This window comes from Strix aluco, chromosome 24 (assembly GCF_031877795.1).
Source record: "Strix aluco isolate bStrAlu1 chromosome 24, bStrAlu1.hap1, whole genome shotgun sequence".
Lineage (NCBI taxonomy): Eukaryota > Metazoa > Chordata > Aves > Strigiformes > Strigidae > Strix > Strix aluco.
Window position 1 is genome coordinate 4,469,203 of NC_133954.1, and position 22,206 is coordinate 4,491,408.

Sequence of the window (22,206 nt, forward strand, 5' to 3'; positions counted from 1 at the left end):
AAAGGCTGATCTGATCTATCTAGTTTATACCTGCATCACTGGATGAATTTTTAACTTGGAATTCTTTGCTGGATATTTTCTGATTTAATAAGTGTTTTGTAGCTGTGGGGAACTTTAATTACTACAAAATAAAACATAATTGCGAGAGAAGGATAATCTAAACCCTTGATCTCACATTTTAAATCCACAATCTCTTTATCAACAGCCACATTTTGCCCCCCACGTTCTTCCTTCGCTATCCTTCATTAGAACGCAGGAGGAAGGTTGAGCAGGACAGCGGGACTGCAGCGCCCCCCCCGCCAGCATCAGCAGGGGGCAGGGCAGAGGGAGGTCTGGCCCCTCTCCAGTGCCAGAGGGAGCGGGCAGAGCACGCCGAGGTCCTGGGTGTCCCCTGCAGCACAGCTCCCACCTGCACCCCGCTCCCCCCCACACCCCCCTTCCACCACCACCATCTCCACTACCCTTCGGAGCCACCACCACTTCAGGGCTGTACAAGGCTGCCGCGTCACCACCAGTCTCACCAGTGAGAGCCATCACTGGGAGCGCCTGGTCTGGAGCCAGCACACACACAGCCCCCACCTTCCAGCCCCCCCAGAGCAGAGGGACCCACTGGCACAGACTGGGCTACTCCACAGCCCCCCCACGACCTCCTCCCTGCTGGCGCCGTCTCCTCTGCCGAGCCCTCCTCTCCACCCAGCCTGGAAGAAAACCCACCCGTTCCCCATCTCCTTTGTCCTCACTGCACACACCCTCCCTCGGCACCCAGGACTTGCCTGGTTTCGCCTCCCTGCACCCTCCCCTCCGGGCACCGCTTCCCCCTTGCGTGGGGCTGCCCCCACACCCCTTCCGGCATGGGCAAACAGCGGGGGAGCTGGAGGAGGCCCCCAGCTGCCTCCCGTGGTGGCCCCTTCCCCCAGCCCATGGCTTTGCTTCCTTTGGCCACCAGCACAGCGACACCAGCCCCCCGCACCCCTCACTAGTCTCAGTCCCAGCTGAGCTCCAGCTTTGACCCTCGAGTAACACCGATCCCTGCTGCCGGGGTACCCGACCCCGCTCCCCCTTCCTGTGAGCTTCCTTTGAGCTCAGGCAGGGGCTCCTGCCTCAATATTTAGACTATTGGAATTTGTCCAGCTGAAGTATCTGGGCACTTTACATGTTAGTCAAGGTAAAAAAAAAAAACCTTTATTTTGGTTGAAAAATCTTTATTCACATAACACACCACATGAATCACATCATGTCCCACCCTTGCCCCTCTATGTATAAAATACTGGTAAAAAGTTTTTTTCCAGAGGCAAGTTAATTTCCATGGTGTTCTCTCATGAGAGCGCAGCTCATCCAGCAGCTGGACGCTCGTTGTGCCGCAGAAAGAACAGCTCTGCTGAAGGAAACGTGGTTCCTCCCGAGAAAGGAAACTTCCCAGAGAGCTGCAGCAGCAACACGTGTAAAGCCACCAGGGTCTCAGCTCTGTCTCATCTCACGTTAGCAGGGATCCTGATCCCACCCCTGCTCCTACGGTGGCACACCGTAACCACAGAGGCGTCGGGGGTTACATTCACCATCTGAGATACCACAGATGCTCTTGTAAATCATTTTGGACTTAACACGTAGTACAAATGTGTTTGAAGTTGCACATCATCAAATCCAATTACCCAAGTGGCTCCTTCAAGCCCCACGTCACCTTTAGACACAATGAACAGCAAGGACACTTTGCTTACAAAAGGGCAATTAGCCACACAAGAACAAGGGCAAAATAATGAACAGAGAAACATGTATTAAAACGCCAAGCTAGGCTCAAAACCAGAACAAAAATCCAGTTCCAATTATTTTATAGCTCCTACCACAAGCCAAATAAGGAAACAAATTGGCTAGAGTCCCACCTTGGTGTAAGACAAATCCTGCTACAATAGGTCACAACTATACAAACTTTAAACACCGTCACATGACATCCTTTAAACACTAAACCATACAGTTGTAAAATCAAGGTGGAATTGGACCAGTTTCAGAACAGAAAAAAAATTCACCAGGGATTGTAGAATCACAGGATGGTTTGGGTTGGAAGGGACCTTAAAGCCCATCCAGTCCCACCCCCTGCCACGGGCAGGGACACCTTCCACTAGCCCAGGTTGCCCAAAGCCCCGTCCAACCTGGCCTTGAACCCTTCCAGGGAGGGGGCAGCCACAGCTTCTCTGGGCAACCTGTGCCAGGGCCTCACCACCCTCACAGGGAAGAATTTCCTCCTTAGATCTCATCTAAATCTCCCCTCTGTCAGTTTAAAACCATTACCCTTCATCCTACCCCCACACCCCCTGATCAAGAGTCCCTCCCCCCTTTCCTGTAGCCCCTTTCAGTCCTGGGAGGCCGCTCTAAGGTCTCCCCAGAGCCTTCTCTCCTCCAGCTGAACCCCCCCAACTCTCTCAGCCTGTCCTCACAGGGGGGTGCTCCAGCACCCTGATCATCTTTGTGGCCTCCTCTGGCCCCGCTCAAGCAGGTCCGTGTCCTTCTGCTGTTGGTGCCCCCAGAGCTGGACCCAGCACTGCAGGGGGGTCTCACAGAGCGGAGCAGAGGGGGAGAATCCCCCCCTCGCCCTGCTGCCCACACTGCTCTGGGTGCAGCCCAGGTTACAGTTGGCTTTCTGGGCTGCAAGTGCACGTTGCTGGCTCATAGTTTTCCATCCACTAATGCCCCCAAGTCCTTCTCCTTGGGGCTGCTCTCAGCCACTCCTCGCCCAGCCTGGATTTGTGCTTGGGATTGCCCCGACCCATGGGCAGGACCTTGACCTTGGCCTTGTTGAACTCCATGAGGTTTGCACGGGCCCATCTCTGCAGCCTGTCAAGATCCCTGTAAGGATCCCTTACATGGTGCCCAACTGATCTCACAGAATATGATCCTGCAAGTGCATAGTATGCTTAATCTATCAGGTTTCATATTTAAAATAAACTAAAGGTAAATTTAGATCTAAGATTTAGATTAAAGATACAGCAAGACAGATGGTCCATCACTGCAGACTTCCTCTTTTCCTTTTAATTCCCTAGTCCCTCAGGCTCCAATGAAAACCGATTCTGTACTAGGTCTGCGAATGTGTTCCCTTGGGAAAGCCTGGCAGAGCGAGGAACAAGAGCACAAAACACTTCCAAAGCATCAAACACACTGAAAAGCACAAAATGGACAGCCAGAAGGCACTGGCACACAGGATTGTGCTGATGGCACAACCACTGGAGTTTTCCTGCTCTCTTCTGCTGAAGCATCCGATAGGATCATCCAGGCACTGACAGCATCTCGGCCTCCACCCTCACACCCTGACTGACTCTTCTCTTGCCCTGGGCTCCAAGTATGAAGCTGCCTGGCCTGTGACAGCTGATGAAGTTGGGTACTCTCATCTGGGCTTCAAAGCTCTGCCACAACACACAGGTCAGTCAATACTTTAGTTATGCAACTGTAAACAAGCCCAGCTACAGCAGGTTTTCCTTGCTCATATTAACTGAAATTCTTTTTTTACAGTTATTAATACCATTTCTCCAAGTTTGCAACAGTCTACATAATAAAAGCAAAGCTTATTGCAGCAAAGATAGAATGCAGAACTTTTAATCTTACTAATTAAGAGACCCATAACCATTCCAGACAGAAAAAAATGAAGGAATTGCCAGCATTATGCCACATCATCTGAATACGACACTTCTGCGCCACTGTCAGACATCTGGAAACGCTCCAGGCTTGTACACAACTCGGGATGGGAATGTATGTGAAGGCTGATTGAAATGGATGATGCCCAGAATCTCAGGACAGCCATTCTAACAGAGCCCCCTCAGCCTGCAGGGAAAGGAGTGACATGTTTAAACAATGAGGCGTTTCGTAACTGTGAATGTTTAAATGTGGACAGATCCCTACAACCGAGGAGACACGTCTAAGCTGGCTGTCACCTCGGTGGGATGATCTGTATGAGAAGGTCTTTCACAGTAATTCTGCAGGTACGACAGATAACACAAAGAACACTCTTCCCAAGGATGAGGGATGTTCACCATCCCAAGGCACGTAGCTTCAGGGAACTCTTCTGACAACAACTGATTTTAAGTGAGAGGTCTGTTGCCCTGATCTCAGTTATTCTGAACACAAAGAACAGCAGAGAGAGCCCATTCCAGCTCTATGGACATAAAAACTGCAAAACTAAATCTGAGCACAGCAAGGACTTGCCTGCTTCACTGATTCAAAAAATACCAACTACAGAGCACAAAACCTCAGCCAACCACCTCAGAAAAGGAATGCAACTCACCAAAATGTGATGTGCACTAGCATTAAAAAAATGTCAGAGCCTTACAGTTTTCAGAGGCTGGATTTGGTACTAGGCACAGTGAGATGACACAGGCCTTGTGTGCAGCTGACTGAAACAGGCAGGAGTTCAGCATTCAGCTTCCCCTGGGAAGCAGCGGGGCATAAAAAGGTACCAAAACATACCTCAGCTAAGATGGGAAGCATTTCAGCCTGGAACAGAAAGATTTGTGCTGGTTAATACTGTATGCGTAAATAAAAGTTAGCTGAGTTATAACCGTGCTTTAAGACCCTTCCCCACAAATCCTTCTATCAAAATGGTGAGTTTGCAGAGGGGAACCCCTCACTTTTTGCACACTTACTCTGCAGGAGCGTGCCCACAATGTGAAATTCTCCTCAGTGCCATTCTTCCATTGCAAAATACAGTGATCAGGGTGACCTGTAGCCAGCACAGGAAAGGCTCACTACATCTTATGCTCTGCCTTTGCATCCTCTTATCTCCACCTGCCCAAAAGGGCACTCCTACCTTGCAGTACAGCTGGGCAAAATCTTCACTTCTGCTTCCTATTTAACCAGATTCTTAAACTTGCAGACAGTGAGAGCAGTAAAGGCTAGGGTTATTTTTATAGGGCCATTCTCAACTACAGCGTCCCCAGAGAAATTTGTTTCCCTACGCGCTTTCCACATGACATGTCTGAGTGTGATTTGTAAACTCTGAAGTTCACAGAAGGGGCTCATCCAAAGCAGCACTCAGAGGAAAGTACAGTCTGGAGGACAGTCTGTCTTGCTCCAGAAGACAATCTCCTCTGGCAACAGTTCAGTAGCTCATGTCAGATACTGCACGACAAGAAACATAATTACACAAGTCAAAATCATTCCCCCGATCATGAAGTATTTATCTTGGAAGGCTCGCTTCTCAATCAGCCGCATCACTGTATTGGATAAGCCCAACATGTTGGCAACATCCAGGATCTTCTTGTGAGTACCCTAAGAATAAAGAGACGGCAAAGAAACAATTAACCTCATGGTCCAACACTTCTTATTCCACAGTCCAAGAATATTTATTTCATCATGGGTGGCAAGTGGTGGAATTCTGATAATGGAACTTGCTATCAGCCAACAGTTCCTACAGTTTAAGAGGAGATGGCCACAGGACCCTGGAAATAGCTCGATGACGACTAATTAATTCACACACATGAACAGGAATGTGGTTAGAGATACAAAACAATCTGTCTGGACACAGACATCGTACAGAGTGGCTCAGAGAAAAAGCACTCCCTACGGAGGCATTAAGAGTTCTTCTGGTCCTTTTTCAGAGACACAGTCTAGTAAGAGCTTGGAGATTCTTAATCAGACAACCTGTACTGCAGAACTTCCCTCCTGCTGAAGTACAGTTCATACCAACAAGAGATTGAAAAGGAGGTCCAGAAACTTGTAAGGCTTATGGTAGAGTGCAATACAAAGGCATATAAAATTAATGTAATTAATGCAATTTCAAAGGCATATAAATTAATGTAATTAATGCAATTTCAAGAAATCCTTCTGGAGAAAAGCACTGAACAAAGACTGCTAGCAGGTGTGCTGCAGGCAGGCCCACAGCTCAGTTCTGGTTCACTGCTGAAGCAGTTGGTATTATTAAGAATGTGGATCCTCCCAGTTACCACGTCAGCAGTAAGCACGTGGCAGATAAACAGTGAGCTGCAGGACTGGAGGTAACGGGAAACGAGCTGGGGAGTCACTACTGCAGTGCCCCAGGAATACTCCTACTTTATTTCAGAGCAATAGTCAAAGGAAACTGTATGAAATACAGACACACGGCTGTACTCTGGGCACAGTTCAGAGCTGGGTACTGCCCTGTCTGGGAGGAAGGGAGGGAACTCACAGCTACAGAGTCACAGTGGTACAGGTAGGTGAGACAGACCTTTCCAGACAAGCCAGACAAACTGACCACCACAGCTCAGCTCCCAGCAGGCAGGCAGAGACACCGGCCAGCACCAACCTCCACCGCAGCTATGTGTGCAACGATGGGCACTGCTAGAAAACAGCCCCCTCACGAGTGATAACGGACCTCGTCTCTCAAACTGACTTGTGGGTCCAAGTCCTTAACAGAACACCCGGCTTCAGAAAGCTGTAAGACTTGAGTTATTTCTTCTCTGAGCAAAGTCAACAGTACAGATTCCCAGTGCTCTACTACCATGGTTTAACTTTAAAATAAAAACTCCAGCTTCTGTTTTCACAGTCAACTGTATCTTTGGTCTCAGAAGAATAAAAAGGTGAAATTTGTGAACTGTTTTGAATATAAACCTGACTTAAGAACAGAAGAGCTCTCTGAGGACAGAATTTGTATCAACTATGTTAGACATACGTGCACAAACAGTTTCTCAATCCATAAAATATGCAGATTTGCAATATCAAATTAGATAAAGTTTCTTCTGTAGAAGGCTGTGTAGGTGTTCAGGCCCTTTGCTGAAATCATGTTATGTCTCTGCCAGTAAAACACAATCACATTTTTCACCTGCATTTTATATACCTCACATTACCCCTGGATACTACACTTTCAAGTTCAGCACTTTTCCTGTCTCTGTAGCAATCTTTTCCCACTCCTTCAGAACAAAGGAAAACCTTGGAGAAGAGAAACCAAATATGAAGCTTTAAAATGAAAGCAAACAATAGGAAAGTGAAGACTCTTCAATTCTTGCATCGGAACAGTGGAATTGTACAACCAGAACAGTTAAAGCCCTGCAACAAGCTGGTAATACTTGGTTCATACCTGTCTATCTAGATGCAATACCCAGGAAGTTACAGAGACTAACATGCTTCCAAAGTAACCCGTTGATCTTTGCCAGTTGTCTCTGTGCGAGCTGCTTCTGCCAGATTTGTAAACGGGCAACAAAGTCTTTGACAGTGTAAGAAAAGCTAAGCTAAGGGGAAAAGGAATATGAAAAGCTGTTTCCTCATCTGTGAGACAAAGTATCCCCCTGAAAACATAAGAACATGATGCTCCCAAAAGAACAGACTATTGGTAGCAGTGGGCAGAGACATGCTAACAACTTTGACAGTTCTGACCCAAAGTATACTTGCCTTGCTACAAGTTGGCAGCTGTTGTAAGGCGTGCTTACAGTGCAGAAGGGCCACCATGATATACGAGGAATGCAGGCACCTTACTGCAACCTAACTAGCAAAAGAAACAAGACAGAACTGTAGACTACAACAAGAAATAGTATTTCCTATCAGACTCTTTGAGGCAGCAGGTTCTGCAAGTATTTCTTTATCGTATTTGCCAACTGTGGTTAAGTTCTCCTGACCTGTGATGTACTCACTTCTTCTCCGGAACCCTCCTGAATCAGTGACTTACCATCCTGTAGACTCAACAACCCAAATTCCTGTGTGAAGTACAGTACACTCATGCACTTTAATGACCAGATGCCCCAAGCCAATGTGATCAGCCACCAAAGCCATCCAGAGCTAAACACAGAGGACAAATGTCCTCTGCTGTTACACCCTGCAGTGGTCCTGGGCAGCGCTTTGGCAATGCCAGGTCACCTGGACCCCGATCAGGACAGGAGGTACCTGGCTTGTGAAGAGCAATGGACAGTAGATTAAAATAAGCACCTAGCAGCTCTGCCCTGTGAAGACATCCAGCTCTGGGAACGCCTAGGAAATGGTACCACTGGTCCTACAAGTTGCTCCAACAAAATGCCTATGCCCTTCAAGGGTGAGATCCACACGTGTGTGCAGTTCAGCTCTATGTGTGTAAGCTGCCAGACTGCCTCCACAGCCAGTGAAACCCTGGTCTGCCATCCCTGGAGCTTAAAGTGTGATTCATCTGACCAAAAGCAGGGATTTCTGTTAGCAATTAAAAATGCCTAAATCCTCTGGCAGATACATCCTAAAAGAAAAGCAGCGTCACAAAACAGACAATAGTTATCCCCATCAGAAGATGAATACAACAGACATAGGGAATTCCCCACATTTTTCAGAAATCCAGCTCTCCTCCAACACACACTTCTTATTGAAAAACTTTTGGTATCTTTTGAGCTATTCGCTCAAAATTTAACATCACTTTGAACAGTCTTTAAAATAAAAGACAAGTATCTGTTATTAAGAGACGTGAAGAAATACAGCTGTCATTAACAGAATTCAGGGGGATATATTGTTAAGGTCCATTAGACCTGAGAGAGTATTATCTTAATTACTAATCTTAAGTACTTTACGCCAGCTTTGTGGTTGCTCTGAGTGATGTTCATCTGAATCAACATCTGTGAGCTAGCCATTACTTCCCGTTCTTCACTTGAATAAAAAAAAAGAACAAAATACAACCAACCAACCAAACCCATAAGGGAACAAAACATAACATCCAGCACTCCAAATACTAACTACTGTGCAGGTGAAGACTGTTAGCCACACAGCCACAAAAAGAGCTTTAAAGATGTTCCTAGTAAGATGATAAATTGTAAAGATTTCAGGTTCAGTTAAAATGGAGTTTGGGCCTTTCCCAGCATTCTCGGCTTGAAGCAGTGAACTGAAACAAACATGTATTTATTTTACATAGCCTGGTCATCATAAACACAGAAAAATGTGGGGTCTTTTTGGTAAAAAATGATGCCCCCACCTTTAATGTCACTCTCTGGTCCCTCAGCCCCTGAAGGATGTTGGTCCCACTGCCAATAAGATCATCCATGCCACGATGGGCATTCTGGAGGGATTCATTAAACTGTAATGTTTCGTCGATCGGTATGGTGGTGTCAGAGTCCTGTGGGGGAAATGCAGGGTCTTGGTTACCGTGTCTGCTCACTCACACTGCCCAGACAGAGTTAGATCCAGAAAAAGAACATGCAGAAACAAATGTGGCAAAAACTTGACAGGACTTGAAGGATTATGTTTTAAACATTTTTTCATAAGGATATTACATACAACATTAATATTTACGTGAAAAAAGTAATTTAGAGAAGCCTACAGGAAACAAGCCAAAAGGCAAAGCTGATCAGCTGTTCAACTGAAGATAAAAAGTCAGATTAAAAATGGAGAATTTTTTATAATCTCAGTTTATGATGTATGTAGGAAAGGGAATTACAAGAGAGAACATCAAAGCTAACAGAAGGTGTTTAACAAGGAGTCATTTGATCACTGCAAGTGAAAGACTTTTGAAAGATTGAATATCACATTTCTCAGCAACAGAAGGCCTGCAAAACACAACGTCTGGGAGATGACATTCTATAAATGTACAATATGGTGCAAATTTCTGATAGTGAGGGTGAACAGACACGAGCCTAGTTCTCTGAAGGTCTGACTCAACACCCAAGGCCTTATCTAAAAAAAAAAAATTAAAAAAAAAATTAACATTTTTCCAGGAAAAATGAAACTATAAATCTTGAAACGGAAATAACTGGGTAAAATTCTGTAATCTGGATTGCCCAAGAGGTCAGAGGTTGTGATCACTTTTGTCTTTCAAAGGCCTCCAGCTCAATCTTCTCTGGACAGCATTTCATCCAGAGAGTGAAGATAACAGCTCATCGCTCCCACACTGTTTTACAGACAGGAATCATGGTATCGGTAAGAGGTTAAGTGTGGAAACATGCTTCCATGTACTTAGAACAAGAGCTGCCAAAATGCAGAATTCACATTTAGGGCAGAGGATGGTTAATACCCTACATCTGACTGTCAGGTGTAGGTTACATGCATGTAACAACACCAAACTTGCTCTGAGTAGACTCTGGTGATCATTGTGAAAAAAAAATGTTAACACGTGAATGACAGGTACGATCCAGTGTTAGATGTTGTACTGCCTACACGGGTGTTCTGCTTACGGTAAAAGAATGAAGAGTAAAGGACAGAGCTGTTAGCTGTTGCAGGGTGAAGAAGCCGTGACAGCATACGTATCTCTTTGATCAAATGTCAATGAAGCACTAAGGCTGAAACAAAGGTCTTGTCTTACATCCGTCTGCAGAGCAGAAGCACTTGGATTTACATCTCAATAGTTATTATTTCAGATATTTATTAAACTTCAAATCAGCAGGGATTTCATTTCCTATACAAGGAGCTTGTAGGGTTTTTTTATATACTACAAGGCAGCAAGAAAAATATCTAAGTAGATTTTTGACCCTCCTCACAGGGAGACTAGATGGCATCATATCTTTCATCTGCTGTTAGTGGTTTTCTCCAGAATGGTACAAGGGAAGGCTTTAAAGATAAAGACCGTATTTACCTTCGAACTAAGCAAAATATTCAGAACACTGCTACAGCTTTCAAAAGCCATTATGTATTGTGATTTATTCAGGATGCTTACACGCTCAGCTGGCATTTCTATTTAAGAGAATAGGGTAGTATATAAATAGAAACTGTGTAAACTTCTAACCAAAAAGATAGGCCAGTAACTGACAAATAAATCATCATTTTCCCATTAAAGGGTCATTCTACTTTAAAAGTCACATTTTTGTAATGAGTTAAAAGAAATACAAAATAATCATGTGATTTTTTTTTTTTCATCCTGAGACACCTTTCAACACCTAAAAGAGAAAAAAAAAAAAAAAATTGCCATTTATTTTGCATTTGCTAGCCTGCTACTGCTCTTCAAAACTGTTCCACTTACACAAGTGTTTTATTTCTGGACAGATTTTCCTACAGGAAGATTTCTCCATATTGGCAGAGGAACACCACAGTGTTTTGAAAACAACTCAGGTTTCAAATTTCAGTGTTCCTTTCAAGTCTTGTTTGTAATTTAGAAATAGCCAACAAAATGCTAGATGTCATTTTTATGGCAGGCTTTGAGATGTGCATCAAACTTCCCAAATCTCAAGAAAATAGGATGGCTCACATTCATTCTTCCTTGCCCTAACAGTGAATGACAACACAGATAATGAATGTTAGTTTATATGCCTTTAACAAAAAAAACACACCAAAAACCAAAACAAAACAGAAACTAGCTTCTGAGTTACAGAAAAGTGAAATCTGAAAGCAAATCCACATTACTCAGACAAAATTCCTCTAGGGATTTGCACTGGGGGGACTGCCCAGTGGAGGAACTGAGAATTAACAAGAACAGGTGAAAACACATTTCTGTTATTAAAAACTTCTGAATCATTTATACGTAAAAACGCAAGGGGGTTTTTTCCCAGCTGTGTGATTTATATTTGGCCAAATTAAAGTTTGCTGACATCTACTGAGAGCAGGGTGTATAAAAGCCAGACATTTTACAGATCTCAGGATTTGACAAAGACATTTGACACAAATCCAGGTAAAATGTATTACTTTGGTACCTACCTCGTTCACCCTTTTGAAACTGCTATATAGAGTGGGGTAGAACTGCACCGGATAAAACAGGAGCAGCCGTTTCTGAAGTCTTTTACTACTGACTCTTAATAGCCCAACTTTTCCTCATGAGAGAGTTGCACTTTTTCAACACATATTGTTACTCTTTTCTACCTTTATTGCATTTACATCTCACAGCAGCAATCTAATAGAGTCATGCCTATGTCTTGCCTGAAACTTCTCTGAAAGACTATGGCTTCTAGAACACAGAGATCTAAAATAAAGAATATTTACATTAGTAGTGAATGTGCGTGCAAGCAACTCTTCTCGCTGTCGCTCCTGCTGCTCCCGGATGTAACGGCGATGTTGAAAGTTCCTCAGAGCTGTCTGCAGATGCTGAACATCGTATTTCAGCTGGTCAACTCGGCTAGAAAGGATCAACAACAGGAAGACATTCCCAGGGATAAAAATACCATTCTTTTCTGGTGTTTTTTATATGAACAACAGAGCATTATAAATTAACAGTGACAAATAATAAAAAATGGTGGGTTCTACTTATCTAGAAGATAAAGGATATTAAAATAGGTCTATATTCCAGACTTAGCTCTTCCATGCCTCACTTTTCTACTAAACAGGCAGTAATTTAACTGGAGGCTAATGACAGAATGTGAAGCAGAATTCTTGTGCGGTCTTGGACATCCCTATCCCATGACTAGTCTCTTCAGGAGTTACATATATACTCCTCATTTAACACAGATTTGGAAAGATGGTAGAATTTGAACAGTTTATATTTTATGACCCTCATGCACACAAAAGATTAACTTTCAAGTTTAATTAATTAGCACCATGTTCTTAAGTTTGAGTTTTTATTAAAAGGAATTTAAAAGTTTGTGGGCAATAGAGGAAACATCTCCATTAGGCTAAAACAAGTAACACCCAGAACTCCATTGCCTGCCTCTGATTAAATATGTGATGACTATAAAGAAAGCCTAGATGACTATTTCAGATACCAACCTCTAATATAGGTGACATGAAATCTACCCCGAGTACCTACAAAGACATTTTGGGACTAAACATTAATAGTAGAGTCACAGAATAAATTAGAACTGAAGTCCTGAGGTCTTTGGTCCAACCTCCTACTCAAACCAGTGCTAACTTTAGAAACCTTCTTATTTTAGTCACCAACAGCTAGGAAAATGGAAATTACACCAACTGAATTAATTTTACTCCTTACCTCCACAAATGCCATTAAAAGCAAATACCGTATAGAATAGAAATTTTTTTAAGCCTCGAAGTGCCATGTTCTGCTCATCTCAGAACACAGCCATGAGTCCAGCTCCATCACCAGTCTGTGGTTAAATGCAGAAAAGTGATTTTGCCTCTGTGCCTCAATTTTGCTACTGTAGAGCACAGAGATAAGTTATGCAAAGTATAATGGTTTCACTCAAATCAAAAGGCAAAGGGCTTCAATAAATGTAATGGAAATAATTACAAAGACCTCACTGCACTATCATAGCAAAAAAGGTGAACTTACAGTTTAGCATTCTGTCGTTTATTGGGAGGTTCTTTGCTGGACAGGATTTCCAGACGTTCCAAGTTGCTGAATATATTGTCTATTCTTGCCTGAATCTCATTTTCTACTACTGCAAGGAAATAAAAATGTGATGTAATTTGAATTAAAGAACTGCAATCTGAGCGAAGCATTCAAAGCAGTATTTAAAACCTGGCAGATGCAAGTCCTTACCGGATGAAAAAAAAAAAAATCAGATAACTGAGAACTATACATATCATGAAAAGCCACTTCTTTAACTCAATAATTTGAGACTCTTGCCTTTCCCTCCTCGTCCTCTGAGAAGGGGGCTAGGAAAGCCCCTCCAATGTCAAGATATCTGAGCCTCCTTCCCTATCAGCTCCATGTATTAGGATTTACAGCTCCCACATTCCCCCTTGCAGCCCCTTCCTGTTCCCTTGGCAGGATTTGCTCACACAAGCCAATAGCCAAGACGTTTCTCACAACAATGGCAATTTAAACCTCTGAAAACTGTTAACACAGAGTTAATATACATCATCCATACCTACAGCAGGGGAGACTGACAGAGGATGGGAAGGATTCAGAGTTGACAGGAACTGGCAGACTGGAGAAGCAGCTCAGAAAGACATGGGCAAAACAGGGCTGAAGCCCTTTCAGGTGGGAAAACAAGGCCCCAAAATAATTGCCTCTTATCATCTACATTGCAATTGCTTCTGATAATGTGCACAGAAATAGCTGGGGGGCAATAGAACACAATGCAAACTCATATACTTGTACTTTAATGAGGTGGGAAACTGATACAACTTGGGAAAGAGTCATATGTTTTCAGTTACTGTAGTGGTAAATGTACTTTGTACATGGACCAGCAAAACATGATACAAGCCACAACCCCCTTCCTCATCTGACACCCACACTTTCTAACCATGTCACAATCCAGCCTTTCACAACTTAAAGAATTGCACAGAAGGACAAAAGACAGGAGCATCACTAATCATCTGACATTCTTGTGTTTAAAGAAGGTGAGCTGCAGGCTGAAGGTACGGCCCCCCAGAGCACGTCCACAGATGGGTTATCAGAGCACAGAAGCACCGTCATGTCTGTGCAGCCGTGAGGACAGTCCTGAAGTCTCAGACTGCCACGGTCAGAGCCGGTATAAACAGTCACCAAATCCTACAGACACCATTTGTTCTTATTTTGCATTTAGACCAAAGTCTAAACTAATCACTCCACAGCCTCTCAGGACTTTCCAGCAAATTGCATTCAGCAGAACCCAGAAAAGCAAAAACAGCTCGTACAACCCCTTTCCTTTGCCCTTCGATCTCCCAGACTCCAAGAGTAACTAACTCACATATATAGACACAAATCAAATTGTCCTAATTCATCTCTCCATCATTTAGTACAGCTAAGCTTAACAGAAAAGCAACCAGGAGAGCAGACAGACAATTACATCAGCTTTTGCCAGGCCAAGCAATGGTATTACTATCGTGGTCATCCTGCGCTTTTCTGAGCAAGAAGTGATTATTTGCCCAAAGCTGGAAAAGGAAAGCTACAACAGAAAGTTTGATTTCCTGCCTCCTATTCCTGCTCTTCAGCCAAAAGATAATCCTTCTTCCCATAAATTCTGAAACACACACTAATATCTAGAGCATGTATCTGTATCTTTATATATAGAGAGAAACAGCATGTTCATTTACTGACTACGTACGATGGTACATAATCCCATCTCTTGAAACGGTCTCAAGTAGCAGAAGCAAGATGGCAAATTATGTTAATTTTCCAGAGGTTCCAAAATCACATCCAGCAAACAGCAGTCCAGGAAGTCTGGCGTTGTACTAGGAGTAGTACAACCACCACAAAAAACAGAACCAGTAGACATGTTGTTATTTTTTGACAGGAAAGTTATCACAGCCCTTTCTACAGTGAAGTCATGCTTCACAAATATATTTAGAGTAACAGAAGTCAGTCAACGTGTCCATAAATGTATCCAGTCACAGAATCCCAGAATCATCCAGGTTGGAAGGGACCTTGAGGGAAGGGACCATCCAGTCCAACCGTTAACCCAGCACTGACAGATCCCAACTCCACCAGATCCCTCAGCGCTGGGTCAACCCGACTCTTGAACCCCTCCAGGGATGGGGACTCCCCCCCTGCCCTGGGCAGCCCATTCCAACGCCCAACAACCCCTTCTGCAAAGAAATCCTTCCTAAGAGCCAGTCTGACCCTGCCCTGGCGCAGCTTGAGGCCATTCCCTCTTGTCCTGGCGCTGGTTCCTTGGCTCAAGAGACTCCTCCCCCCTCTCTGCACCCTCCTTTCAGGGAGTTGCAGAGGGCCAGGAGGTCTCCCCTCAGCCTCCTCTTCTCCAGACTAAACCCCCCCAGTTCCCTCAGCCGCTCCCCATCAGACCTGTGCTCCAGACCCTGCACCAGCTCCGTTGCCCTTCTCTGGACACGCTCAAGTCATTCAATGGCCTTTTTGGGGTGAGGGGCCCAAAACTGAACCCACTCATCGAGGTGCGGCCTCACCAGTGCCGAGTACAGGGGCAAGATCCCTTCCCTGTCAATGCAGTGTCCTTGCACTTCAGAAATTCCTGATGAGGCCCATTAGCAATTACTCATACAGGAATTAAAGCTTCAAACACAGGTCCAAATTACATTTGCCAATTCTGCACTGGGGTAAAAAGTCCTGCCACAACCTATCATAGCATTTTATTACAGTCATTTATTAGCACAGGGTTATAGTCCAAACTTACTGAAGCAATTTCAGACCTAGTTGTTCTACGTATTTCTCGTAAGCAGATGGAATTACAGGTTCTGACCCTGATGCAAACAGGAACTATCAGAATCATCCTGCTTAAATTCCCGCACACCAAATCACAGCATTTTCCCCAGAAACTGGACTAAGCATCTTTTGGGGAAGACTGCCAATTAGTGGATACTTAAGGAATAGCAAAGTAACAGGACAGATACACAACCACATTTCTCAGCTTTCTGAGCTTCTAACAAACTAGCCCGGTGATGTTCTGAATTTGCAGTTCTGTTCACATCAATGTGTTCATTATAACTCCATGAATGCATCAGTGTGGGCTTTTTTAACCTGTTTATGTTGAAAGCCTCCACAGCATACCCTGACAATGAGTACCAAAATCTAACAGCACCAAAAAATATACGGCATTCCCATACCAAGACACCGTAGAAGCATCCACAGTAAGCACTGTCAATTAAAGAATTACAAGAGGAAGATGATTTGAAGTAAATTCTTGTTCTGTCTTTTCCACTCTGTCCTTCATACAAAACAGCACCTTACTGAAATCAAATAGTAAAATAATTTTAATGCATTCCAAATTGGTGATGTCTCACCAGTTGATACACAATGATTGAAGAGCCAAATTTGTTCCAATAATCATTGTAGATACAATGATAAAGCATACAACGTTAAAGATGCATGCTAAATCAAATCAGTACTGGAGTGGGACTTTTCTCACTAATTAATTACTTACAGTGTACTGACTCTTTGTCTGAAGTCTCCAGCCGCCCCATGTAAGACTGGACCTCATGGACTTGCCTATCAAAAGACAAAGAGTAAATTAACGGGAGAAGTCAGTTAACAGTTGTAAAATCAAATCATTTTTCAATACCTCAATTTTTGGCTTCTTTTACTTAGAAGTACTTTTTAGAACAGAATAGAAATCAGATACATGGTATTCAGTGCCGACAGCTCATCACTGAATGGAGAAAACCAGCCCAGTTCTTCACTTAATATGCATCTACAAAATAACTTTCAGTTTAAAACCAAAAATCAAGGTGAAAGGGCTTTCTTTGAGGAAAAGATTTCCCATCCAGTTCTAGCTCTCTTTTTGTAAGTATAACCTGCGCTGGGGCTCTCCCCGTGCCACACACCTGGCATGCTGGAAGCCATTAAGATCCACCTACTCCAAGACAATCATGGAGAGAAGAGTTCCAATTCACACTAGGAACTCCCAGGAGGCGAGTGCAGCAGAGGGAAGATCCACCTGGGAGAAGAGTGGGTACAAGAGGGACCTTCATAACAGATCTACAGTGAAACGCTACCTGCGTACACCGGGAAAGTCAAGAGTGCTGATGAGACACCACGCCTTTATGTCACTCCATAAACGGGTAGTGCACCTCTTCAGCTCTAAACGCAGGTTTTGTCCCTCCCTTCTCAAAAAGAAAACAGAAGCACTGGCAAAGGCTCAGAAAAGGACAATAAAAATTATGAAAAGTACAGAACAGCTTCCACACAAGAAACAGTTGTTCAGTCTGGACTAGAGATGACACTGTGGAGATATCCTAGAGCAGATATGGCACAGGAAAAGGTGAATAAGGAATGATTTTCACTGTCTCCTACAACATAGGAATTACAGAGGCATCAAATGAAATCAAAAGTTTAAAACCGATGAGAAAGAAAGGACTACTGTTCTGAACAAGCAGTGGCAAAGGAAAACAAAAATAAAACACCAAACGTTGATGGTTGTTAAATTCCTGTTTCAAAAAGCCCCCAAGCCTCACACTTCTGAGAGACTGGGACAATATTCAACAGAAGTATGGTGTAAGTTTGCCCATTTCTTACTCTCTTTCCTGGAGATGTGCAGTTAGGCAATGCTGAACATACCCTGGGACAGGCGGACCTTTGGCCATACTTGGTGCAAACAATCTCACGGCAGCTGGGATTCAGGCTTCAAGAAACACACTTAAAAAGTTACAAGAATATCATGATCTCTTTTTAAAAAAATTTTAGATCATCATTTTGGTCACATCAGTGACTCTTTTTCTGGGGTATGTACTGTTTGATAACTACAGCACAAATGTTTATGAAGCCAGACCTCTGAAACCAACTTACCTTACAGAGTAATAAAATATTTATTCTTCAGTTCTGAGATTTTTTAATAACTATCAGGGCTACCTTTCAAATCACAACACTGTGCTGCTGAAAAGATCACCAAGTATGTTGGAAGTACCACATGACTTCGAATTAACTAGAGAACCAATTCAATATCCAGTATCTTGCAACCCACACTTGTTCTGTAGTTTTATTTACAGTCAGTTTCTCTGGGATGCCCCAGACAGCTTGCAACTCGCATTGCTCTTAAAATGCTCTTAAAATGCCTGTTCAGAAATCCAGGTGTAGGAGCCGAATCAGATCATGTGCAACTGGATCAGAAAAAATACTTCACATTCACCAGGACTCTTCCCATGCCAGAAAATACAGTAAGTCTGGGGAAAAGGTAGGAGAAGAGTTTAAAAATTCAGAGTATCCCCAGACTGACAACACACACTATAATAAAAACACAACTCAGTGACTACAATCCCCAGAGGAGCTGTGGCTGCCCCCTCCCTGGAAGGGTTCAAGGCCAGGTTGGACGGGGCTTTGGGCAACCTGGGCTAGTGGAAGGTGTCCCTGCCCGTGGCAGGGGGTGGGACTGGATGGGCTCTAAGGTCCCTTCCAACCCAAACCATGCTGTGATCACAGGATAAGGCAATATAGAAAAGGGAACAAGACAAGATTATTCCCCTATCAATAACAGTTACTATTATGGGTATGCATTTCTAGATCAACCGCAGGATTTCCCGCTCTTCCCTACAGGGTCACTGTATCATTATTCCGTTAAAGTCTCTTATTTAACACACCACTTCCTTCAACAGAGCTCAATAAAGAAACCCACTACCACAAGAACTTGCAATATTTGGATTAACTGTCTCCTTTCACCTCTTTCCCATGAGTTATTCCATATCACACAGAGCTGCACGATTTTTTGCCTTATTTTGCAATTTTCACACCACTTCTAACTCACCAGATTAGCCTTATCTGTGAAACAGAGTGGGTTTTATCAGGAGTCACACGTTTCCCGAGGTGCTTTAAATTCTGTCTGCTAGACACCCCAAAAGCCCTGCTTGTCATAAAAATCCTACTAAATTAGTGTGCCTTAAACGCGCAGTAAGAAAACAGAGTCACTTGTTTCCGGCGAACACTTGCAATCCTGTGCTTTAAAATCCCGAGGCGAGAGCCTGGCTTGCTTTCGGACTGACGTGGCTAACAGCCGGCTGGGACTCCGGACAGACACACGGCCAGCCGGGACAGGCTTCTGCTTCCTCCCGCGGCCGAAACACGGCCTCGCGGCAACTCTCCGCGGTGGGAGACGAGATTTTTTTTTATATGGGAAAAGCTTTTAAAGGGCGCTGAGCGCGCGCTGGGCCGCAGGCAGGGTGTCCGCCCCCAAGCGCTCCCCCCGCAGCCCCTCGGGCAGAGCGCTGCGGCCGAGCCCGGGCTCCCCGCGGGCCCTCGGGGCCAGGCCCGTTACAGCCCCCATCCCCGCCACCTCACGCACTTGTTGGTCTGGTGGTAGAGCCCCTCCATGCCGGCGGCGCGGCCCGGCCGCCTCCGCTCCGCCGCCCACGTCGCCGCCGTCCACTTCCGGTCCCGAGGACTTCCGGTCCCTCCACTTCCGCTTCCGGCGGCCACCGACCCGCCTCCCGCAGGGCCACGCGCCGCCGCCAGGGGGCGCTGCCGGACCGCGGGGCGGGGGGTGCGGGGGGCCGCAGCCCCGGGGGGGGGCGGGAGCGCTTCCAGGCCTTGGTCTCGGTCTGGCACCGGCCGGGCTGTCACCCCCGGGCCGCCACATCCCCTCGCCGCCATCTCCGCCGGGCTCAGCACTGCCGGGGGAGAGGGGCCGTCCCGCTGGCGGTGTCCGAGCTGCCCCCGGAGCGCTCGGTGACTGTCAGAGCGGCTGTGCGCGGCCCGTCCTCCGGAGGGTCCCAGGTCGGTTGAACGGGGCTTCGAGCAACCTGATCTAGTGAGAGATGACCCTGTCCACGGCACAGGGTTTGGCCTAGAGGATCTTTAACGGCCCCTTCCAACCCCCAGCAACCCGTGAGTCTGTCAGGTGTCCACACCGTGCAGTGGGTGCTTCAGATCCCACCACGGTCAGTGAAGACCTTGTCAGCTGAGGCAGGTGTCTTTGGTCATATGAACTGCATCCACTTCGTAGAATCACAGCATGGTTTGGGTTGGAAGGGACCTTAAAGCTCATTCAGGCAGGGACACCTTCCACTAGCCCAGGTTGCCCAAAGCCCCGTCCAACCTGGCCTTGAACCCTTCCAGGAAGGGGGCAGCCACAGCTTCTCTGGACAGCCTGTGCCAGGGCCTCACCACCCTCACAGGGAAGAATTTCTTCCTTACATCTCATCTAAATCTCCCCTCTGTCAGTTTAAAACCGTTCCCCCTTGTCCCCTCCCCACACCCCCTGATCAAGAGTCCCTCCCCCCTTTCCTGTAGCCCCTTTCAGTCCTGGGAGGCCGCTCTAAGGTCTCCCCGGAGCCTTCTCTTCTTCAGCTGAACCCCCCAACTCTCTCAGCCTGTCCTCACAGGGGGGTGCTCCAGCCCCCCGAGCATCTTCGTGGCCTCCTCTGGCCCCGCTCGAGCAGGTCCGTGTCCTTCTGCTGTTGGTGCCCCCAGAGCTGGACCCAGCACTGCAGGGGGGCCTCTAGAAGTCAGGTCATCTCTAGAAGTCTAGGTGCACAGGGCACATGGAGATGCAGATACTGAGCAGGAAGTAAGATGAACCCTACACCTAGGCATTCCTTCTAAAATAGCTTTTCCAGCTCTTTGATCATCACCACCACCCCCTCTGAATGTTGCCTAGCTGTCCCATTAAGTCCTTCATTTTCACAGAACTACTTTAACTCCAAAGGCTTGTTCACAAATGGTCACGGTCATGGTCAGCTTAGGGCATCCACTGTGCAAATAGCTTTGTTTTCTTAATAATCCTGATTTTTCCCCTTATCTTCAGATAGACTGAATTCCCTACACCAGATTATCAACCATTCACTGTGTAACAGCAGGTTCCTCTGCCATTTTTCACAGGGCTGGCAGTTCAGGCCTTGCTCTGGGGTTGTATGAAAGACAGCTTTCAGTTAGCTCATCTGTACATAGTTTCTTAATTGTTTTGACCAGATAATCAACCGCAGTTGAAGCCACAACCTTTCTTGTATGTGCTGGACTACAAAACCTGATGTTCTTTATGGTTGTAGTCTGCTGAGCCACCTGAACTCCTACAGCTTTATGAGAGAATCAAGGAGAAGGTGGATTATCAAAAAAAACCAGTAGATACAGGGCAGTTAGTCAGGACACCAGGACATTAGAAATACAGGTACAAAAACTGATTGATTAAAAAGCTAAAATTAGGACTATAGCTCATTCTTGTCAGTGTAATTTAATGGAAAATAGTTCTTGTCAAGAAACATAACTTTATTCTAATAAGGGCTTGGTTGGAAAAGATTGGGAAAGACGTGTATTCTGTAAAGCATTCAACTAATACCTCCAGATCAGTCATTTAACAATTAGTAAGTGTAGTCTCTGCCCTCATGGACCAGACAAGCACTCAGCTCTTTCCTTCTCCACTGTTTCTTCCCTCTCTTAAATGTTGTCTTCTTCTCTTGTTCCTCAGGTTTTGAATTCTCCCTGATGTTGGGCTGATGCTACCCTTCTCTGGGTTCATGCTACCTGTCCCACTTGTGGTATGGAGAGAAACCTGCTGTATCACAAACAATAATGTGCTAAACCGGGTCCATCTAAATAAAATGCTCTAATACAGTTAAATACAACTTTTCAAATCATAATCTGTCTTCAGCAACAACAGCCCTATTCCATACTTTTCTTCACTTAGGCAAAGCCTAAATAACTTTACAGCAAAAATTCAAGATACTGAAGGAAGACAAACATTGGAGAGAAGATGAGAAATTGTGTTAAGAGGTGGAGAAGCTTAAGGCAGACACCTTCTTATGTGGCACTGGGCAAATGTGAAACCTTGAGCCTGGAACAGTCTCCAAAGTGGTGGTTTTTTCTGATGTTGCTCATTTACAGTTAAGGGTGTGCACCTGAAGAATACATTCTAGTCACATGAGAACAAGTCACTGAGCATCATACAGATATAAATGAGTGAAATAACTACACATCTTTAATTAATGAGAGATTCTTGTTCCTGTGGATCCATTCTTTGCATCTCAGGTAATGCGTGAAACTTTCTTTGTCTGCCCTGCCCTGTCATTCAGCGAGCCAAGTCTCTGGAAAAAGACTATCCCCTGGATGTCTAATAGTCCCTCAATCCACAGAAATCACATCGATCTAAGAATAAACGGCATGTCAATAAA

The 22,206-nt window shown here is 45.0% G+C and overlaps 1 protein-coding gene and 1 long non-coding RNA gene across 7 annotated transcripts; both read right to left on the reverse strand.

Moving 5' to 3' along the window:
• Positions 1–1,160: 1,160 nt before the first annotated feature.
• LOC141934126 (uncharacterized) lies at positions 1,161–20,256 on the reverse strand. The gene is made up of 2 exons (XR_012626280.1): positions 20,076–20,256; positions 1,161–2,063 (listed from the first exon to the last, which is right to left on the reverse strand). It is a non-coding gene; the product is annotated as an uncharacterized LOC141934126 (long non-coding RNA).
• On the reverse strand, positions 3,567–19,473 carry GOSR2 (golgi SNAP receptor complex member 2). Of its 6 annotated transcripts, none has more exons than XM_074849392.1 (7): positions 19,386–19,465; positions 16,939–17,051; positions 16,539–16,603; positions 13,046–13,154; positions 11,806–11,938; positions 8,876–9,016; positions 3,567–5,250 (listed from the first exon to the last, which is right to left on the reverse strand). In XM_074849392.1, exons 3-7 carry the CDS (start codon positions 16,576–16,578, stop codon positions 5,089–5,091), a joined length of 585 nt encoding a protein of 194 aa, XP_074705493.1. In that variant the 5' UTR covers positions 16,579–16,603; positions 16,939–17,051; positions 19,386–19,465; the 3' UTR covers positions 3,567–5,088. The 6 variants fall into 6 exon arrangements, with proteins under 6 accessions (XP_074705493.1, XP_074705491.1, XP_074705492.1 ...); XM_074849390.1 differs by lacking the exons at positions 16,939–17,051; positions 19,386–19,465 and adding exons at positions 17,110–18,273; positions 18,852–19,261; XM_074849391.1 differs by lacking the exon at positions 19,386–19,465 and adding an exon at positions 17,900–18,327.
• Positions 20,257–22,206: the final 1,950 nt, after the last annotated feature.

Bases quoted from the DNA above. Each gene is read 5' to 3' on its own strand.
- GOSR2 (XM_074849388.1), bottom strand. From the start codon at position 19,414: ATGGAGGGGCTCTACCACCAGACCAACAA. The intron at 11,939-13,045 runs GTAAGTTCACCT...GATCCTTTCTAG, and splicing joins AAACGACAGAATGCTAAACT to CCGAGTTGACCAGCTGAAAT. The intron at 9,017-11,805 runs GTAAATATTCTT...TTTCCCCCACAG, and splicing joins CACGCACATTCACTACTAAT to GACTCTGACACCACCATACC.